Source organism: Falco peregrinus, chromosome 15 (genome assembly GCF_023634155.1).
Source record: "Falco peregrinus isolate bFalPer1 chromosome 15, bFalPer1.pri, whole genome shotgun sequence".
Lineage (NCBI taxonomy): Eukaryota > Metazoa > Chordata > Aves > Falconiformes > Falconidae > Falco > Falco peregrinus.
The window spans coordinates 6830743-6851509 of NC_073735.1; the positions used below are offsets into that span (position 1 = coordinate 6830743).

General features: G+C 50.1%; 2 protein-coding genes across 2 annotated transcripts; one reads left to right on the forward strand and one right to left on the reverse strand.

Moving 5' to 3' along the window:
- The first annotated feature begins 1648 nt into the window (after positions 1 to 1648).
- TMPRSS5 (transmembrane serine protease 5) lies at positions 1649 to 6539 on the forward strand. The gene is made up of 13 exons (XM_027790384.2): positions 1649 to 1921; positions 2057 to 2183; positions 2409 to 2516; positions 2835 to 2957; positions 3423 to 3558; positions 3881 to 3994; positions 4200 to 4243; positions 4394 to 4556; positions 4665 to 4843; positions 5217 to 5315; positions 5605 to 5747; positions 6111 to 6263; positions 6428 to 6539. Exons 1-13 carry the CDS (start codon positions 1919 to 1921, stop codon positions 6434 to 6436), a joined length of 1401 nt encoding a protein of 466 aa, XP_027646185.2. The 5' UTR covers positions 1649 to 1918; the 3' UTR covers positions 6437 to 6539.
- A 28-nt stretch (positions 6540 to 6567) lies between these two features.
- On the reverse strand, positions 6568 to 20298 carry ZW10 (zw10 kinetochore protein). The gene is made up of 16 exons (XM_055819327.1): positions 20091 to 20298; positions 19749 to 19879; positions 18812 to 18913; positions 18555 to 18632; positions 18270 to 18429; positions 17418 to 17567; positions 16553 to 16744; positions 15735 to 15898; positions 14756 to 14938; positions 14017 to 14255; positions 12944 to 13015; positions 12041 to 12210; positions 11275 to 11405; positions 10660 to 10791; positions 9507 to 9709; positions 6568 to 8515 (listed from the first exon to the last, which is right to left on the reverse strand). The coding sequence occupies exons 1-16, from the start codon at positions 20209 to 20211 to the stop codon at positions 8395 to 8397; spliced, it is 2349 nt and encodes a 782-aa protein (XP_055675302.1). The 5' UTR covers positions 20212 to 20298; the 3' UTR covers positions 6568 to 8394.
- Between the last annotated feature and the right edge of the window lie 469 nt (positions 20299 to 20767).

Here is a 20767-nt window from a genome sequence, read left to right on the forward strand (position 1 = left end):
AATAAGAAAAGTCTGTCTTTCATGAGACAGCTATTTAAGTCTGCTTCAGTTGCCTTTTGGTTTTGAGACATGCTGGAATCAATACTCAGCCTCACCTCTCCCAAAGGGGAAGTTAGGCTTCTAACTCAGCGGGAGAAGCCCATCCTAGTATTTCTGGGTAGGATAAGGCCATCCTAGTGTTTCTGGGTGGGATACAGGCAGCCAGAGAAAGCACCAGCAGAGCTGCTGAGCTGCTGGTGCAGCCAGGGCCGTGCGATGCACTGGGAACCTGGGGCTCTTCGCAGGGACTAGGGATGCTGCTGCAGTAAAGGCATCTCTGCTGGTGGTGACAAGCTCTGACTGTGCAGCTCGCTGCCTGCATCTAATTTCCGTAATGATGTTTGAGCTTGTATCTGGGCATTGGGAATTTGACAACTTTTAGAAACTTGGCCACGAGTCTGGAGTGTTTCTGTCTGGTGGTGTGACAGGGGCTGCAAGCCGGCTGTGGTCAGGATGGTTTCTAGTGCCAAGCAGGCGAGAGGCAGGTTTTATGCACAAAATGAGCTGTGTGTTCCCCTGCCCTGTGCCCGCAGCTGCCGGTGCTGCTCTGGGGTCAGCTCTGCCTCCAGCTGAACGGGTCAGTGGGAAGGAGCCTGGGGATCGCGCTCTGCTGGGGCATCTGCACCCACCTCTGCTGTGGGCTGTAACTGGGGTCTCCCAGAGGTTTGGTGTGGTTTGCCCCTCGCTTTCCTGGGCAGTGCAGTGAAGGTGATCCTGGTGGTGTCCCCACTCAGCTCCCTGCCCAGTGCAGCGTGCCAGCTTGGGACTGGTAACACTCACCCACCCCGGGTGTGATGCTGCGGCGGAGCATCTGCTGGGTCAGAGAAAAAAGAGCAGATGCAACAGCACAAGCAATTTCTGTTCCACCTCCGCCACGAGAGCTCTGCGTTGACAAGAAAAGCATCTCGCACCCCAACACGGGCCAGCTGGTACCCAAACCGCAGGCGAGAAAGCCTCCCCTTCCCACAGGCTGCCAGCCAGGCATCTTCCAGCAACAAGAAATTACATCGAAAGTCAGAAGCCAAACGCAGAGCTGCTGTTTGACCTTCATTGCTCTTTGTGTCCTACAGCCAAAAGACCACAGGGAAAATCCAGCACCCAGGGCAGTGGGGCTGTGTCTGCACAGTTACCCCCTAACCAGATCCCTAGTGCAGCCTGCAGGCAGGAAAGTCATCTTCCATGCATCACAGCTGGCAGGCACTTGGCGTGAGATGTGAGGGTGATGAGGAGCAGCTGCGGGCTCTTTTTCTGATCTGTTCCAGTTTAGGATGTTTTCTTCCCCAAGGTCTTGTCTCCCCAGACGTAACACGGGGTGGTTGGTCGGTTGGTCAGCAGCCCTCCTGCTGCCCATGCTGAGGTCTGTCCGTGCCTCGGAGCCCACCGCTGGCAGGGCTGGCCGCCAGCCCGCAGCCCCCCTGCTCGCACCCCCAGCCTGGGGCTGCTGCTGCTGCTCTGCGGCAGGGCTTGGTGTGTCTCCTACGGCCGAGCAAAATAATGGGAGGGGGAAGGGAGGGGGGCCCAGCAGGTGGAAGATGGGTTCGAGAGCCGAGGCAACTCCGCAGCTGCTGATCTCGCTTGGCGCTGTACCAGGGAGGGAGAGGAGCGTTCCCCTTGGGGGTCCCCAGCCCGAGCAGCGGGCGATGGGGGGCAGGCGGGGGCTGCTGAGCCATCACCCCCCACCTGCTGCGAGGGTCCTGTCGGCGGGAGGGCTGGGGGTCCCTGAAACAAGGAGTCCCTTCAGCACGGCCCCGGGCACGGTGCGCGTGCACGGCATGGTGCCGGGAGCGTGCGAAGGGAAACTCGAGCTGGTTTGCTGAAGCCCCGTGTGCTCAGCTCCCGCGGAGCAGCCAGACCAGCAGCTGCCCTGCTCCTCGCCGTCATGGTGAGATGTGTGTCCCCGCCTCGCTGCCCCCCTGCAGCGGGCAGCCTGGGCAGCAGTGGCATCACTTGAAACCTGTCCCCTGCCACGGGACCTGACCTCTGCTGCTGATCCGCTCCCCGGGACTCCTCTCCCTAGAGCCCAGCCTTTGGTAAGCAGTTTCCTGATAACCCGCCTGGCGCTGAGGATGCCATGCAAAGCCGCAAGAGCTGGACGTCAGAGCCAAGGAGGGAAGCAAGGAGAACATGGGCCTCCCCGGGACACGGTGGGTGAGCCATTCATGGGCTTTGGGAACAGGGGGGCCCTCCAAGTCTTGATCTCCCACAGAATCCGTGCCCTTAGCTCACCTCCTCCTGGCATTGCAGGGAGAGGATCAGATGAGTCCTAGCAATAGGTGTATAAGGATCCAGGAGCTTCACCAGGGGCTTGCCGGTGCTGTGAGAGACCAGCAAGGCTGTGTTAATCCCCTCTCTTTCTCTGTTTCTTAAAGATTCTGCTAATGCATGTCTCAAACCTCTCTGCACCGTCAAGAGGCTGTTCCTGCTGCTCGGGGTCACCGGGCTGCTGGCGGGGACAGCAGCGGGGGCATGGCTCCTAGGTCAGTGGCTCCTCCGGGACAGCCTGCCGCTGCCGGCAGAGCCCAGCCGCCAAACCGGCAAGCGAGTTTGGGGTGCTGCCGGCAGAGGTGGTGGTGGAGCTCCTTGGTCACTGAACTGCAGCTTGGGATGGGGGAACATGGCTTCTGTGGGCTCTGCTGCTGGTCACTGTGGCCCCAGCAGCGAGCTGCAGCTTCACCCAGTGAGGGGCCCGTCGCCTCTGCCAGTGGGCAGCTCAGGATGGTTCCTAATGTTGTGCATCTTTGGATGCTGCCCAGGCTGTGTGAGCCCACCTCCCCTCCCTTCTCTCTTTGCTGAAGTGAAACACCTGAGGAAGCCTCAGCGAGACCAGGGCTTCACCTTGCTGCAGGAGCCAGACGCGATGCCAGCGTGCAGTGATGGTGAAGAGGAAGACCCCGTGGTCCGTGGGGCTCCCAGTAGAGGTTTCCGTCTTTGCTTGCTGCCAGAGGGTGGGGAGAGGGGAGCAGTGTGCAGGCCAGTGCCTGCCAAGCCTGCCAAAAGATGCTGTTCAATAATGAATACCTCCTGCTGATCCACTAGCTTCTTTCAGCTGTGTTTTGCAATTGTTTCGCTTTAAGTCCTGCTGCATCCCCCAGCGTTACGGCTTTGTCACATGGCGTGATCCTACAGCAAAGGCAACGCTTGCAGGACTCCTTTGCATGTGATCAGTCACTCAGCAGAGCTGCCATGCAGGCGCTGGGAATATGCTTACGGGTTTATGTATCATTTATAACTGCTTCAGATGGCTCCTTCTGGGGTTTTTAGCTGGTTTGGTTTTGGGTTTTTTTTTTTCGCTTGAGATTTCCATGACCATCCACTGCGCTGACGCTGCACAAAGCGCTGCAAGGATGGGAGCTTGCTGGTTGTCTTTAATGGAATGGCTTTAGTGTCTTTCAGGATAAATGTGGCCAACTCCTTGCTGGAAGCACAGATGGAAGGCCACCCCGGCTGGCTCCTGGTGTGCCATGAGCACTGGAGTCTCTCCCTGGGCACCCTGCTCTGCCGGCAGCTCGGGTATCTCAGGTGGGCACGGTGGAAGCAGCCGCTTGGACCCCTACTCGCCCCTTTCTGAGGGAGTTCATTTGGCAAAGGCAGGTGCTTCGAGGCTGGGAGGTTTGTGGGGACAGCAGTCCCAGCTCCCTGGTGGATGCAGGGTGGAAAGTGGGGCTCGGGCTGGCATGCGGACCTGCGAGAAGAGCTGCAGGAGACCCATCCTGCCAAGGAGGTTCATTCCTGGCTACCAGAGCGGCCGGGCTGTGGACTGTTGTTCCCAGGGCAGGGTTACTTTCCTGACGCCCTAGCAGGTCCTCAGCCCCTTGCTGAGAGTTTACTGTTGCTTCTGCAGGATGACCCATCAGAAAGGAGTGAACCTGACAGATGTCAAGGTGAACAACACTCAGGAGTTTGTTCAGGTGAGACCCCACCAGGAAGGCAGCCTGGAAGACATGTGGCAGGTCAGGTAAGGGCAGCTCTGGAGGAAGCAGAGTTCGCTGGGGGGGGCTGAGACAGGGATGGTTTTGTCTGGCTGTAAGAGCATAGAAGCCCAGCCTGGTTTTGTGTGGTAAGCAGCTCCGCTGGGGGCTGCCGCAGCCGCCCTGGAGCTCCTTGGTGCCCCAGGGATTTTAGTTCATGTGTATTCTGACCAGAGGCTTATTCCTGCACAGGAGCAGCTGTCAATCAGGTCGAATTGCGGCTCTGAAATGCTCAGGTGAGGGCCTCCATCCTCCCCTGTGTCCCCATGATCTCTGCCTGGATCTAGCGGCTTCTTTGCTCCCTTTCCACCCCCTTCCCTCACCCTCCAGCCCGAGGGTCTGAGACCTGGAGCTTCACCTAACGGTGCTGCCCGGCTGCCTTGCAGAGTGTGGGCTGCGCCGCGGGGCTGCGCGGGTGGTGGGGGGCGCAGACGTGCCCCCAGGGCGCTGGCCCTGGCAGGTCAGCGTGTACCATGGCTCCCAGCACCACTGCGGAGGCTCCGTGCTGGCACACGAGTGGATTGTCACAGCAGCTCACTGCGTGCACAGGTACTGCCGGGCTCCCATGCCCAGCCTCCGACGTGCTGCGGCTCTGTGCTTAGCCCGGTGCTGGTGCTTGTTGCCCTGCGGTAAGAGGCGTGCTGTCCTTGTGCTCAGTTACAGGCGGCTTCAGGCCTCTGCCTGGCTGGTTTTTGCAGGCGTTATCACCCACGGCTCCATCAAGCAGGAGGCTGGGGTATCGGTAAAGAAAATAATTTATCACCCGCTTTATAACGACAACAGCCTTGACTATGACATTGCTCTGCTGAAGCTCCAGGTCCCCCTGAATTTCTCAGGTAAGATGCTGCCGTGGTGCTGTTGTGTCCTTCTCCCACCTGTGGAGTTGTCTGTCTTATCCCATAATCCAGAGGTGGCCAAACCCCGTCTCTCCTGAACCTGCCATTTGAGAGCAGCTCCCACGGGCCGTCCAGCCGCCCTGGCAGGCAGCGCACGCAGCAGTGCGGGGCTTTGAGCTATGCCAGGGCTGTGAAGGACCGGCAAGGCGGCTGTGCGAGCTGAAGTCCCAGAGCGCTGGCCCGAGAGCCTTTCCCTTCAGCACGGCCAGGCTGGGTGGCTCTGCAGGCCGGTAGCGCCGCAGCCCTTCCCTGGCTGCTCGTGCTCGACACCGCACGAAGCCATCCCGGCGCTTACCTGTCACCGCCTCAGCAGATGCCGTCCGTGCCGTGTGTCTGCCGCCCGCCCAGCAGGACCTCTTCCAGGGCACGCAGTGCTGGGTGTCCGGCTGGGGCTATACCAGACCAGACCAAGGTAAGCGCCCGTCTTGCCCCTGCCGCTCCCCTTTCCCCTTGCTCCCCACTGGCCCTGTCCAGCCCCTTCCATGCCGCGTGCGATCTTGCAAACCCCCCTCCTGCTTCATCCCACCTCTGCTCCAGCAGCTCCACAACCCGCACCCACACCTCCCGTGTGGATATATTTAATCCCATCAGGTAATTCCATTTCCCTCCATCTTCTGACTACCCCAGCTAGTGCCCTGCTCTTCCCCTCTCGCTCCCTGCACAACTTGTTTCCCTCTTGGCTTCTCTTTCTCCCTCTCCAGCACAGGTTACCGAGACACTGAAGGAAGCACTCGTTCCCTTGATCGGTACCAAGCGGTGCAACAGCTCGTGCATGTACGCCGGCGAGCTCACTGCCAGGATGCTGTGTGCCGGCTACCTGCACGGGAAAATCGACGCGTGCCAGGTAACGGGAGGGAGCGTGTGGCACGTGGGCTGTGCACAGCAGGTGTGGAAAGGACCGATACGTCCCTGGTTTGCTCCAGCAAATGCCGGGTTTTGTGGCAATACCTCGCAGTAGGATCCGTGTCGGGTAGTGCTGGGCCCATTGCATCCTACGCTGCAACATGGAGCCCGCAGTGCCCCGGTGCACAGATGTCAGGCTGAGATGTAGCTCTTTCTAGAAGGAACACAGAAACCTTGCAGAGGCACGCCCCGTGGGTACCCGCAGTTCAGCTTCTTGTACAGACCAAAGCCACGCGGGAGAAGCCCACCTGCCCTGCACCCCCGCGGGCTGCGCTGCTTCACTAGCTCTTGCTCTGCCCTGCAGGGTGACAGCGGGGGGCCCCTGGTCTGCCAGGATGAAGCCGCCTGGCGCTTAGTAGGCATCGTGAGCTGGGGGCAGGGCTGCGCGGAGCCCAACCACCCTGGGGTTTATGCCAATGTGGCCCAGCTCCTGCCTTGGATTCATCACGTCACTGAGGTAAGTAGTGCAAGCAAAGGCGTGAGCCCAGCCACGCGTCGCGCAGACAAATCCCAGCACTAGCATCCTTCACTACCCTACGCTCGCCCTTGATGCATGAACCTCTGGGAGAACCTTTCACGGTACTGATTCCTTTCTTTATTTTGTTTCTCCTTTTGGATTAGATCTACTAGAAATAAGGCAAGGAGACTTCACAGTGCAACGCTTTGCCCCTTCCACCTAGTAAGTGGCAAACGGTCCAGGACTAATTCATACCATGTTACTACAAACCTAAGAGAATCCCCAGAGAACATTAGAAAAGATGCTCAGTATAAATAGTTTATTAAAGAAAATAGCAAATTACATTTCTGTGAACGATCCACATGAGAAAAGTGTCTTTCAAAATATGTGTTTTGGATTGCTATGTGTAAAGGGGCAGGGGATCCCACGAGATGCAAGTGTGGCAGGAGCACCCTCAGCCTTCAAATAAATTACTTGGAGGGGAAGAAAAGAAAAAACTGGAGTTTTAACTGGCAGTCAGATTTTGCTTCAGTATCTCCTTTCCTTGCTGCGTTCCCATGTGCTGGACTCAGTCTAACTGCGTGACGGTGCCTGCCCCCCCGCCCGCCAGGTAAAGGCAGAAGCCAAAGGGCTCCTCACCCCCTGCCACGGCTGCGCTCGGCTGACCCAGCAGGCAGAACGGCTGTTCCATTCCGCAGTGACTTAGGGGCAACGTGAAAGCCGGCTGCGATTCAGGCCCTGCACGAACGCTCGCACGCGTGAACAGAAGTCAGACAAAAGTGCACACAAAAAGGGTACAACAGTAGGTAACAGATTAAAACATTACGCTCTGATCGAAACTTTTGTAAACAGGTTGTAAGCACTATGTGGTAGGAAATGCTTTGTTCCACATGTGAAGCAACCAGCCCGTCTCGGCCTCTGGGCTACATTTTAATGAATGCTTTTGGTGAGTTTTTCAATTAAAAGACATCTATGTTTCTCAAAGTCTCAAACATAGCCTTTTGTAACTTAAAAGATGCTGCTATGACTGCACACTTTATTCCCTTTTTATATTCACATATATTTCTCTTATTATTCTTAAAGGACAGAAAATTTACTACCAGAAAGACAACAGATCCCAGACCTACCTAGTTCACACAAACCAAAAAGGTAAAGGAAGGAGCTGAACTGGCTTTTACAGTTGGTAAAGTGAGACTGAAAAATTCTAAGTCAGTTTTAAGGTATTTTCCATGAAAAATAAAGCCGTGAGTTTTGCCACTTGCGCAAAACCTCGTGACACAATAAAACAGTTCACTCAGAACAGGATCTCCTCTCCCCCTCCTCCCTCAACCAAATTTTCCTTCTCTTGAGGCCTGCTCTTCAGGGAAACCTGAGGTGGGAAAGAGCAGATTTGGCACTTCAGCATTCCTAGAAGGATATCAAAAGGTATCCAAGTCTGTGGGTTTCACATGTAATTTGCAGGGACAGAAGAGGTAACGCACAAAGGGGCTATGTGCCCCCTGCTGTAAAACTGCATAGATAAGGTTCACTACTGAGAAAGAAAAACCCTCTACGAGACCCTTAAGCAAGCAAGCTTGAGATGTTACCCAGTGCCTTGCATGAGAGGCCCAGCCAACAGCAGTGCCTGTTCTCACCAAAGGATGCTGGATACAAGAGTCGATTTATTTCCCTACGCTGGGCTTAACCAGGAGATGAAATCCTAGGGAACGGAAATGAACAAACATCACAAGAAGTGTCTCTCTTTCACCAGGGCTGTATACCCACCAGCTCACGGAGGAAAACTTGGATCTGGACAGAACACTGCTGGGGAGCATGGCAGGAGACTGAATTTTGGAGCCCAAATTCCATCTGCCTAGCAGCTGGAGCAGGAGCAGTTAGTGTCCATGTGTTGACGAAGTACCCACCTTTGATTTTTCTGGTCCCAGACTCACAGAGCCATCCTCTTTGCCCTACAAACACTGAGCTAGGAAATGCTTCTTATCCCTCAGTCAAGCCTCCACGAAGCACTTGCCTAATGCTAAACCTTCTTTATAACAGTACAAATAGTAAGGGTCAAATCCGAGAAGTATTTGAAAGACGCAGTTTGCTCTTGCTTTATCAGAAGATGCAATGTGTAGGAGTAAACACAGAGTTACTTAATTTTGGCCAGCGCTGCTGCTCTCCTTTCCGTGTTCTGGAATAAGGCTCGGATCAGACTCTTCACTTCAGCTGCTGAGAATGCAGCTGCGAGAGGCCCCTTCCCATCTGCCCACCTACAGGGGAGAGAAAGATGTTTAGTTAACCAAACAGCACAGAAATGTCATGTTAAAAATAAACCTTCTGAGCACTCGTTAACAGTAGTAAGTCTGTAGGCAAAACAATTCCAGTTAGCAGCCTATTAGCTGTGTGCCAGTTGAGCCCAGAACTGTTTAGCTAGGGGTACAAAGCAACAGGCTGTGATTTTTGCACTCACTACAAACTCTATTTTCCTTCTCCAAAATAAGCCTTGTCTGCAAAATTCCCACTCACCTCCTGAACAACGGGGGTGGGGAAGTGGTTTATGCATGGGTGGAAGTAGAGCTGGGAACCTCTGGTGTCTAACACGGTTCCAACAGCAGCAACGAGCAGGGCACAGACAAGGAACTGCCCTCCCTAAGCGCTTTCTCCACGGCTGGTGCCTTTCCAGCTCAGCCTGCTGAGGACCGTGTGTGTTCTTGCCATTCAGACGCATGTGTGAGGCAGCTGTGAACAGGGAATGTCTAGCTTCTGACAGCTCATGGCAGCTAAAGTAAGAGAAGTAATTATGCAAATCCTCATGTATAATTCAGATGAATACCCCTTGCAAGTTAAAGGAAGCATCTAAAAAGCAGAGGTCAATCACGTGGAACGACTGCAGCAGCAAGGCACAGCAAACATCAAAGGCAGCAGGCAAAATGCCAGACTGCTTACCGGGAAATACTTCTGAATGTAAGAGAAGCCAAGGGGGACGCACAATCACTGTGGTCAGCTCTCCCATGGCACTTGTATTTTTATCATTGCCTTGTCCTTCCCAGGAAGCAGCTGAATGTATGAACAACCTTGAACCGGGCTATAAACACACAGCCAAGAAACAGCCCCGGGAGCAGTTATCTGATCCTTTGTTACGGTGACTGCCTTTCATCTGAACAGAGTCCCCCGAGTGCAGTGCCCTGCTGATGTCAGACCACGTCCCAGCTGCCTGTTACTGGGGTGAAGAACTGAAAAGAAAGAAAGGAAGACACCTACTGATCTACTATTTCTTGGAGGTTGGCTTGCAAGATGATCATCAGTTCTTTGAATGTCATCCATTTCTGCACATAGATTGGAACCTCCTCTTGGTATTTCTTATTCTTGTCGTTCTCAGGTAGTGGGGTGAAAACTTGGGGTCCTTCCTCCACCATGGTCCTACAGAGGGAGTATAACCTATCTGCATCTTCTGCAGAGATATCCTAGAATTGAACCAATGTTAACAGGGGAGCGGTTAGATATGTTTTTGGAGTGCCAGGCAGCAAGTGAAATGGAAAAAAGGTGGCTGTGTGCGTGAAGAAGAAAGCAATGGTTTAGATCACTTTTAACATCCTCAAGCTAACGCAACTTATAGGGGTTTAGTGCAACAGCAAGCATTTTACTGCAAAGTAGAGGTGTTACGATGAAGGTCTGAATGGTTTACAAGGAAATGGCTCAGGCACCACCAGGCCAATGATGAAAGCCAAGCTTTTTGGCAGGCATAGCCTAGGGAAGTGTCCTGTAAACCAGCTGTTACAGGAAAAAGAGGACTTATTGGACTAATGCACAGCGGGAAGGCTCTTCGGATTGTAGACTACAACTAGAACAGATGCACTCACGTATTTCTATCATTTGCCGTGAAAACATATTTTAATTAAGAGATGTAACAGGACAGTTGTACTTGACCCAAGGTAACCTGACAATCACTCAAACTGGGAGTCAAACAGAGCTTTAAACAGATAAGAATTTCAGTTTGAAATGTCACAGGTATTTCAGCACCTGGTGCCTAGATAGGGTGGAGAGGTTCACTAGAGATGCACAGATTGAAAATGTGTCAGGAAAGATGGAGATTGAGACAACCAGTTAACTTCTGAACAAAGAAAAAGATACTGATTCATATAAATGTTTATAGTAGGAGTAACACACCTAAACCCAAATGAAGGTGAAATCACAGCCACTTCCCTGACTCTCCCCATGACTACAGAGTCATGGAATTGCTGGAAGAGCAATAATATGGTCTTAACCAGATGGGAGTTACTGGCATCTCAAATGTTTCTCATAGACAGGGCAACAATTACCATTTCTGTGAAAGGTAACTGTTCCCCTGAAACCCAGTCTTGGAAAGAACTTCTAGAGGTCACAAATGCCTGGCATGTCCATCTCATGCAGTTACCTCCAGGGCAGCAATCCTAGTGACAATCTCTGTGAGAGCGGTGTTCAGTAAAGTCCCCATGGCCTTGCAGTACACGTTCACTGGAAGGACATCTTGCCAGACTTTCCCCAGTCTTTTCAACTGATGCAGTACCTGGAAGATGACAGCTATGCATTATCTACATCTTATCAAAAAGAACATTAAGAGAGGCACCAAATGATAAGGTGACTACACATGGTCAGAAACTCGCTTGAAAAAGCAAAAGGCAATAAAGTACCTTGCTATCACATAGAGCAGGAATTCCTGGGGAAAAACACAACGTTTTCAGTTTGCATTAAGGCTTATCAAAAGTGTGATAGACCCTTTCTCTAAAAAATGAAAAATGTTATAAATGTACTGTAAACAAAAGTTCAAAATTAGGAAGCTTTTCATTTCAACTTGCAGCAAGAGGAACTGAACTCAGCATGCTTCCATTTTACCAGAAGACACAGCACAGGGACAAAAAATAATCAGGCCAGAAAACTGTGGTTTTAAGAAGTTCCACTCTGCTGAAACAGTGCCCAGTTCTCGGGACTGTGACTACATACCATACCTTCCCAAGGACAATGTCCAAAGACAATGGGATATCTTGCTTACCTGCCTTATTGCTTTGTTTGCTGCACAGTAATTTTCCTCATCATCCATATTAGAAAAATTCCTGGCACTTGACAGCCTCTCCAGGATCTCTCCTCTCTGCACTCGCATCTGGGCCAGAAAACACTCCATCCCTTTAGGAACAAAAACAAGCAGAGAGAAGTAATTAAGCAATTATGAAACCAATTTAGAGACTGTAAGTGCCAAATAATGAACTTGCTATAATATTTATTTTTAAAGGAATTTCCAGTCTCTAAACAGTCTCATAGAGTGAATTTAACCAGGCCCAGTCACATATTCAGTAAGCTCTTGCACAGCTTGCATTGCTACGACACTTGAAAAAAAACAGCTGAGTGGCAGAATTAACTATGGATGACAGGCTCCTATTAGGCTCACACAAATTTATCTCAGAATTTGATTCCATAGCTTATTAGCTAAAGAAAATACCACAGGTCTGAGCAGCAGATCCCAAAATATCTGAGTGTCACCACATCTCACTGGGTAACGAACTGTTTTTGGACCTATGTGCTAGACAAGAAGAGTCGGGTTTCAGAAAGTCAAGCTCTAAACAGCTATATTGCCTAGAGTTGTAATGCTCTGTCACACTTGGCAGTCTAGAAAATGCCCTGGCTACTTGTTTAGAACTCTTCAATAACAATCCACTGCTCCAGCCAGTGGCCACACTTACGTTACACCATTCAGCAACAAACGCCAGGATCAGTTACCACGTCATCCATCGACATATTTCAGTACTAAAAGGTAAAATTACCAAGTCTCCTAAAACCAGGTACCAGGTCAACAAAAGTAGCTGGTCCGTTGCACAGGATGTTAGTCAGGCGGTAACGGAACTGGTGTCCCAGGGTGAGCAAGTGGTGCGCAATATACATGCAGTTGTTGTGGTGAATGGCTGCCAGCTGGGGTAATTTCTGAAGGTTCTCCCTATCCCAGGAAGGAGGAAGAGAAAAGGAAGAACTGCATTTATTTAGACTCGGCTCTGCTAAATAAAACTGTCACGCCCACCCTAGAGAAAGTCACTGTTTCAGAACAGATGTGGCAAGTAACTAACCGTGCGCAATGCCTGATAAAGACATCAGTTGGAATAAAAATATTTAACCTCCTGTTGCATCCACACAAGAACTTACAGGGAAGGAGTTTCACAGCTAGTGAAACGGCACTTTGACATTTGAACCATGTGTAATGTCCACATTATTTCTAGCAATGGACTTTCAAACAGGAAAATACTTTGTTATAGCAAAGTTACGATGAGGAAAAGAGAAGTCCTTCTCAGCAATACCCCAGTGTTTTCTGACAGAACTGTATTCTTCCAGTCTTCATGCTGCTCTTTTTCACATGAAAAACATCATGAAAAACCTGTACATGAGACCTCAGGTCAAAGCTGCATGGCTGGATTCAAACGCAGCATTGTAAGAACTGCACCTATCTCCTCAGTCATAAGACTGCCAACCCAGAAACTCTCAAGCACCTATTTTGCAGCAGGTACGACTTCATAATAGACTAAGAGTACTAGCTTTTTGCTGCTGCAGAGAGCCCTTTAGTAGTCTCTGGCTGGGGTAGACAAACTGGGGAGAAGTGGAGCTGTGCCAGTAACATTTTTCTCTCTCCAAAACAGGCCCTAGGTTACACACACACACACACACACACACACACTTACTTGTGGTACGTTGGCACTACATCATAGAACAGCTGGAATATATTCCGTACAGAGTAGAAGAGCTGTATACAGCTACAAGAAAAATAAGACTCACGTTAGTTTGTCAGTGGAATTAACATCTTGGTCACAAGAGTCCCTCAACCTTTTCCAAAACAAGGTTTTACTAGTAGTGAAGCACTGGCAGTGAAGTAGCGGAACAAAGAGCAGATTGTTCAGAATCAATTACAGCGATGTCAACAAAGGCAACATTCTGGAAAAATTCAAAAATGCTGTGATGACCTTGTAAGTTCAGTGTGGAAAAGACAAGTTTCAGACCACATGTCAGAAGTGAGATACATGAAACCCCAGGAACAAAGGGGACAGTGTCCCTTCCCCACCAGGTGTGCATAAATAGTCAGCCCTCTCTGCCACGGTACACTGAAGGGCATTCAGTACCTAGGCAGCTCTCCTTCTTCAGAGTTGCGGTCTCCAGTTTTTAAAGCAGACTGTATGCAGTTCCTCAAAACACTTAATTGTTTTTCCTCTGAAGAGCCCTGCCAGATGCAGAGCTGGAGTTCTTTGCTTTCACCCAGCACAAAGAAAGCAAGAGCTTCTCTCCGAATGGGTGCTATCACTTATCATTCGGTTTGAAAAAAAAAGAGATGGTTTTGGTTTTTCTAAAGAACTGACAGCAAGAGTACAATAAAACATTGAGGTGAACACTGCAGCAGCATCTCTCCCAACTAGAAGACTGAAGCCATGAACTACACTGTGCCCACTAGGGAGTTTACCATGTTTTCCCTGCTTTAATGGCTAAAATACAATAAAGTGTACCTGAATATTCCCTGACAATGTCAGTCTGAAAGGCTGCTTAACCCAAGTATTCCAGGGAACATAGTGCGCAGCTGTTCCTGCTGTACCAGTCTACCATACGAACTCCAGCCGAAACAGCGAGTAACTTGAATGACTAATTCTAATTTTTAAGCATCTTCTGTTCTTTTAAAGTTCTTTTCGTCTATTAACCGATGCTTGGTGCTGCCAAAGGCAGTAAGTATCTGACACCCAAGAGTTACCCGCTGGTATGTAATTCCTACCACTGATCTGTGCTGACTGTAGCCTCCAACAGCGTCTGATAAGCCAGCTCCATCAGCTTCTCCACTGATGAACTGATGCGGCACGTAGGCAGAGAAAATGTGTACGGGCTCAATTTAGTCTCATTCTCCAAATTCACCATGTTGTTATGCAGAAGTTCAGAAGGTTTTTGCATTTTTAAGTGATCTCCTGCCCCAGGATCAGGAAGCCTTGGTAGGGCTACACAGGAATCGGGTGTGATCTAAGGGAAAACAAGAGAAAGGTATAATGTAATTTAGAGCACATAGAAAGGAAACTGCACAAGACTACAAAACATTGAACGATGGAGGTTATTTAAGACTCAAGATAAACACAAGGCTGCAGAAGTCCCCTAAGGCTGCTGGAAGTCTCCTGGCAGCACAACAGCCAGATTGACACAGCAGACCACAAAATAGCCTATATGGTGTTGCATGCATAGAAGCAACTCTGTAAGTAATCCTCTGATTTTTCTTACGCTTATGACACTAGCTGGAACAGCCCATGCAAGCAAACGTCAAGTATTTTAAGAAACATCTTGTTAGTGAAACAACCTTCTTGAGCACTATTAAAAAAGGTTTTGAAACTGTTGGTTGCCAAGATACCCAAATAATTGAGAGTATTCAGCGCTCCACAAAAAACCAAAGGACTCGACTGTTGTAAACAAGCCTTCTTCAACAGCTAAGCTGGTCTCCACATAGAAAAACAGTGTATCACAACAGTCACCTTTACAGTATTGTGTATTTCTGAGGTCATCAGATTTCTGGCTGCCACAATCACATCCTGGCACTTCTTGTTAGCAAAGTGGGAATTGACATTACGGGCATATTTCAGTAAATCAGTCATGTCGCCTTTCAAAAACTGCATGTTCTTCAAGGCTTTTTCAAATTCCTCTGTGGATTTAATCACCTGAAAAGCGCAGACACATATACCACATTAACACAGTTTGTAAAATCAAATAATAAAACAAAAGTTGGGTATAAATTCTTCCACTCAGCTGAAATGAAAGGATGAAACTAGGTTTTACAGGGCACTAACAATCCAACAGCTTTTCAGCAATCTTGGAAAAATCTGGCTCAGCTAGCATCCATGACCACACAATAACACAGTGTTTGAACTGCAGGTCTGTTCCCCCTGACAACCTAGTACAAAACTAGTGCTGGCAACCTAGTACAAAAACCAGAGGAGCAAGACGATCAAATTTCATTATGCTGGGCTACCTAGGGCAAAAAGACTGGGAGGTTTATCCCACGACTGCTTCTGTTTGAAACAGCCCCCTCTTCAGGAAAAGGAGCCCTTGGCATTCTTCACTAGCAATAAGTCCTCCTTTATGTACGTAGTTTAAAAATATAATTATGTGGCCTATGCAAGAAAACCCTACGAACATTAGCAACAAATACAAACAGAGCAATCAGTCCTCAGGAAGCCAGCTGAGCAAGCAGCGCTGTCACATCATCATCTTCGGCCTCTCACAGAGGCTCAGAAAAGTGCCTCACAGCGCACGCCCTGAAAGTCTCCAGGTCTTGGCTAAATTTGGCACTGACTTCCACAGATCAGACACCTAGCGCACTTTTACATGACAGGAAGCACAAGCCACAACTTAACAGAGAAATACACAAATCCAGATCAGCAAAACATAGCTTTTTGTTCAAGCTGGCCACCTGGCATTTCCACCACATGGATCTGAAAGATTTTTGAGACCTACCTCTATATACTGCTCTAGTTTGCTGCTGTTGGTTGGGATTGAATTCACCAGACAGTTCTTAATGAGGCAGTCTGACAATTCTTCCCATATCATATCACCTAGCAGTTCTGCAAGCGTGACTCTGCAATCCTTTTTATCTTCCGCAGGATCCTCAAGAGGTATATCTGAATTCAAGAGTACACAAATGGATTTTAATACATTAAATTTAATACTGGACCAGACCCTTCACCAGTTCACTCAGTCCTTCCTATCAGAACAGAATTTACCAGCTGTTCCATAAGGACATATCCTTCTTCTTCAGGCCATGTGCTGGGCCTGTGGAATTGCCCACCCAACCAAAAGACAACTGAATGTCTGCATAAAATGAGACCTTTTTCCCAGCATGTTTACTTCATGAAATGCTAGCAAAGCCTAGGCCAGGTTGTAGCCAATAGATGACCCTGCAGGTGACCAGCCTGACCGAGGGAATTCCCTGGATTGCATCAAGACTTCAGCCTTTTAGACCTGCTGCATGCAAGGATCTTCAATGCAGTGAGTGGCTCGTAAGAAAAAACATTTACCAAAAAATTAATTCCTTGATCCCTTTGACACAAAGTACTGTCCTCCTTCATTTTCCCAGCTCTGCGAATGCTGGGTCCAGTTTCACAAGGTGCCAAGCTGTCCAAGAGCACAGCATAGCAAGTTAACATTAAAAGCTGCTTAGACCTTACACATAATTCAGTACTGCTTAATCACTAGATATTCTACAAAGCTTCCACTCCAATTACATGAACAAAGTACCAATCTCAGTCTAATTCCAAAAGGGAGAAACTACCTACTTAGCAGATACTTGTGGAGAACTTCAAAAATAAGCTTGATCTTGTCAAAGACCTCCATAGGAGAGGAATGACCCAAGTTAGGCTCCTTGGACATAAAACGCAGGATGAACACATCTGACTGTTCCTCTGTGAATGGCTGAAGAGATGGGTATAGAATCAGCGGCTTGAGGATGTATTTCAGCAACAACTGGCCTGAGAAATGAAAAAAATATGTTTTCCAACAGCAGGAGGCAGGCAGTTTGCTCTAGTGAGGCCCAACCATCACTATTCTGGATGTAGTTTCTTTCCATGAAGTGGGAGAAACACTCTCTTGATTAGCTCTGTCAGGGAACAGCTAACGGGGTAAAACACTGGGTTGAGTTTCCACTAAAGACTATTTTACTCACGTAAAACACATACTGAGGCCTAACAAAGAGCAGTATATTTAATGTAAAGTGAAAACCAACTTAAACAGCTGGAAGCATGAAATCCTGTCCTAGTACCTGCCATGCTTACCAATTTATTTTAACAACACATGAGAACGCTGAAGCCCAGAGGCTGCCTGTAAACAACAGTCTTACTCCTGGTAGGTGAGGAGGCTGTAACTGGAAAAACCCTTTCAACACTAGGCCATGAAACCACGTAGCCACAGATCGAAACTACACCAGAGTAAATTGACAAGAAAGGATAAATAATAGGATAAATAATTTCCTACTGATAAGAATCAGAGCATTTACTTCATGCTTAGTGGGAAACACAAGCTAAGACAGAAATAAGTCTTCCAGTGTACAGCTGAAGTGAACTGGATCTTGATACACATCTTACAAAATCTCATCCACTTCGGCTTACTATATCTACGTTTATCTCAACCTACAGTCTGTCTTACCAAAAATCTTCAGCTTGGTGTGCAGTTCTCCTAGGACAGCAAATGCCTGCAGCACAGAAGCAACAGGTGGGCCAGCAATCTCCTCCTCTTTTGATGGCACTGTGTGTAAGTGCAGTTCTGAATGCATCGCTGACTCCAGGCTGCTGCCCTCTAAAGAGAAAGAAGAACCATCTCTCTGACAGAGCGCAGGCTGAGATACAGCAGATCTGAGAAACCACTGCATTCCCCAGGAGGCAGCTAAAGCAATATGCTACCTCTTCCCATTTCCACAGTTCTTGTAAAGCAGCATCAGAAGAGGGTACAGAGTTCCCTGTGTGACAGTGCAGGACAACAGAATGAGAATCACTCCCTCCTAAGAGCCAGAATTCTCATTTCAGTCACCCTTCAATTGAATGACATTGGTGACTATCGCTTTCATTCCCCTCTTCTCCTCATTTCAAGTCAAAGTGAAAGGAAAAGATGTTTTTTTTCCAAGGGAAAAGTTTGTGTTTCAATGAAGACAGCAACTTACAGACTTGAGCAGTTCTTACAATTAGCTGTTCTGATCTCTGCTTCCACATTGTCTATGAAATATGACAGATGAGGCAGATGAACCTTGAAAACTCTGTTTAAAATCTATTGACTACATTGCATTGCTTTTGGTAGCACCTAAATACACCAGGAGTGGAGCCATATCCAAAGAACACTGGCACAGATCACTCCCACTGATGAGGTTATGCAAATGGCAGGAAGAGCTCCTTAAAACAACCTCAGTTCAACAGCATTACCGCATTTCCTATCTTGTAGTTGTTTGAAATCAGGCATTTCAAACAGTGAAGCACAAACAGTGAAACAAACTAGAACTGTGAGTACCTTTTGAATGAGGAAGCTTCCATACAGCCAATTTCTGCCATTCTTCTCCTAGATGATAGAGCATGTTCTGTGTCTGCACTGTGAGCTCTGTGCCTAATGCCTTCAGGATCTTCAGCTCAAAGCCCTTGCGGGATTCCAGCATTTTCAGGATGCTTCGTGCCTGATGGTGAAGAACAAACACAAAATATGGGTAACTGTTGCCCCTGCTTAAGGAAAAGCATCTTGTGACATTTGTTGAAAGTATGTATGAACGATACTGTCATATGCTTAAGAAGTCATTATTACCTTTTCCAGTTGCTGAGCTGCTGCAACATACTTCTTTTCCAGCAATGCAGCATTGTACTCTTTAATAGCTGTATCAAACTGCAACAAATAGATTCATATGTCACTGTACATCTGCTACTAGATTTTTTAGACAATTTTTTAAACACGGCTAGAGACAGGAGCTCAAAAGAGAAGCCCAGAATAATGCCACAGACTGCAGAGCAGAGGATGACTACTGCCTAATGATCTTAAGGCACTCCCCCACCTCCCCTCCTCACCTCCTGCAGCTTTTTCAGAATGCTCAGAACCAGCGTATCTCGCTCCAACTGCTGCTTCAACTCAGTAAATTCGGCAACAGCGACATTTAGATCTCGCTGAACCTAAAATAACAAAACTTCTCAGTTCACTTACAGCAAGCAAATGTTCTCCGACACACTTCCTCTTAAAAGTGATAAAAACATGTAAAGTACTTCTGTTACTAGAATAACTTTGTGAGGAGGAAAAAGGTTCTATCCATTTTATTCGTTGCTAGGAAGATCCTTAAAAAAGAAAGAAGCTGATAAGTGTTTCCAATGCTTCTAACAAATTACATGTTTTTTAAAGGCAGTGCAAGGAAATTCAGCCTCAGAAGGCAGTCAAAAGGACTTCAGTGCTCCTTTAACGCAGCCATTTAAACTGCAAGAATGCTTAAACTGAGCCAAAAGTTAATTCTCAATTAACACTGCTATAGAATGCCCAATGTTGGAAAAAGAATCAAAGGAGCAAAAAACAGAGTGTGGGTCTGCAGCAGCTGCTCACATTCTCCTTAAAGACGTCAGTGAACATGCACAGGTGTGATTTAGGCTCCCACTCTGCCCCAGATCACGGTGGGATCAACACTCAGCCAGCCGATTACCATGCCACGCCTCACGGCAGCGCGCAAGGCTACTCTTTCTCCCCTTCTGAAGGCAAGACGCGTGACACAATTTTGCAGCTGTACAACAGTGAGCAAGAGCAAACCACGGCCAATCCCTTAATGACAGCTCCTCACTCACCCCACCTCTGCAGCGTGTGTCACCTAAGAGCGCTTTTTAGGGGTGATATCATCCAGAGTTCTTAGGCAGGAGCCCTCCTCCCCCCATCCCCTCGCACCACGCGGACATGGCAGGGGGTACAGGTGTGGGGTGGCAGTGCCGCAGGATCGAGGGGAGCCCCCAGGGAAGCCCCCGCCGGCACCTCGTTCTCAATCCTGGCCTTCAGCAGGTCGATGTTGGCCGACAGCCCGTCCACCTGCGCCACCAAGTCCTCGGCGCTCTCCAAGCTGGGCAGGAACTCGTTGTACTTCTTGTTAATCATGTTGCAGACTTCTCCCTGAGGAAGAGGGAGCGTTGGGACACCGGCACCCGGGGGGGGTGCTTCCCCAGCTGCGCTACGGGCTCTCCCAGGCCCGGGGGCCGCCCGAGCGCCCAGCGGAGAGAGGCCGAGAGCGGCTCCGCTCAGGCCGGGCCTGAGGTAACCACGGGCCGGGCGCCCCCCGAGCTCCGCCCGTGCCCTCCAGCCCCGCTCCCGGCCCCGGACCTGCCTTCAGCTCCTCCACGCGGCGGGAGAGACGCCCGATGCGGCTGCCCAGGTCCTCCTTCTCCAGGCGGCCCGAGTGGGTCAGCACGGCCGCCACCAGCGAGCCCGCGGGTACCGCCATGGCCGCGCTGCCGCCCGCCGCCGCGCAGCACCACGGGACGGCGCCGGCGCCAGGGCCGCTACGGCGTCCGCAGAGCGACACACTTCCTCGGGGGGGAGGGGCGCGGAGCGGCCCCGGGGCTCCGGGGGACCCGGGGGTGCCGGGGCTGCGGGGGCACCGAGGCTGTGGGGGGACACGTGGGTGCTGGGGCTCCTGCTCCTGGGGATGCACTCGTAGGTGATGGGGGACCCGTGGGTGCTGGGGCTGCGGGGGCACCTGTGGGTGCTGGGGCTCCGGGGGGACCCGTGGGTGCTGGGGCTCCCACTCCTGGGGACGCACTCGTAGGTGATGGGGGATCCGTGGGTGCTGGGGCTCGCGATCCTGTGCGGGGACCTATGGGTTCTGGGGCTCCCTGGCTGTGGGGGGACCCACGGGGGCTGGGGCTCTGTGCCTCTGGGGGTGCTTGTGGGTGCTGGGGTTCTGTGGCTGCAGGGGAACCCGTGGGTGCCAGGGCTCCGTAGCTGGGGGGGGGGTCCCATGGGTGCCAGGGCTGCGTGGCTTGTGGGGGACCCATACG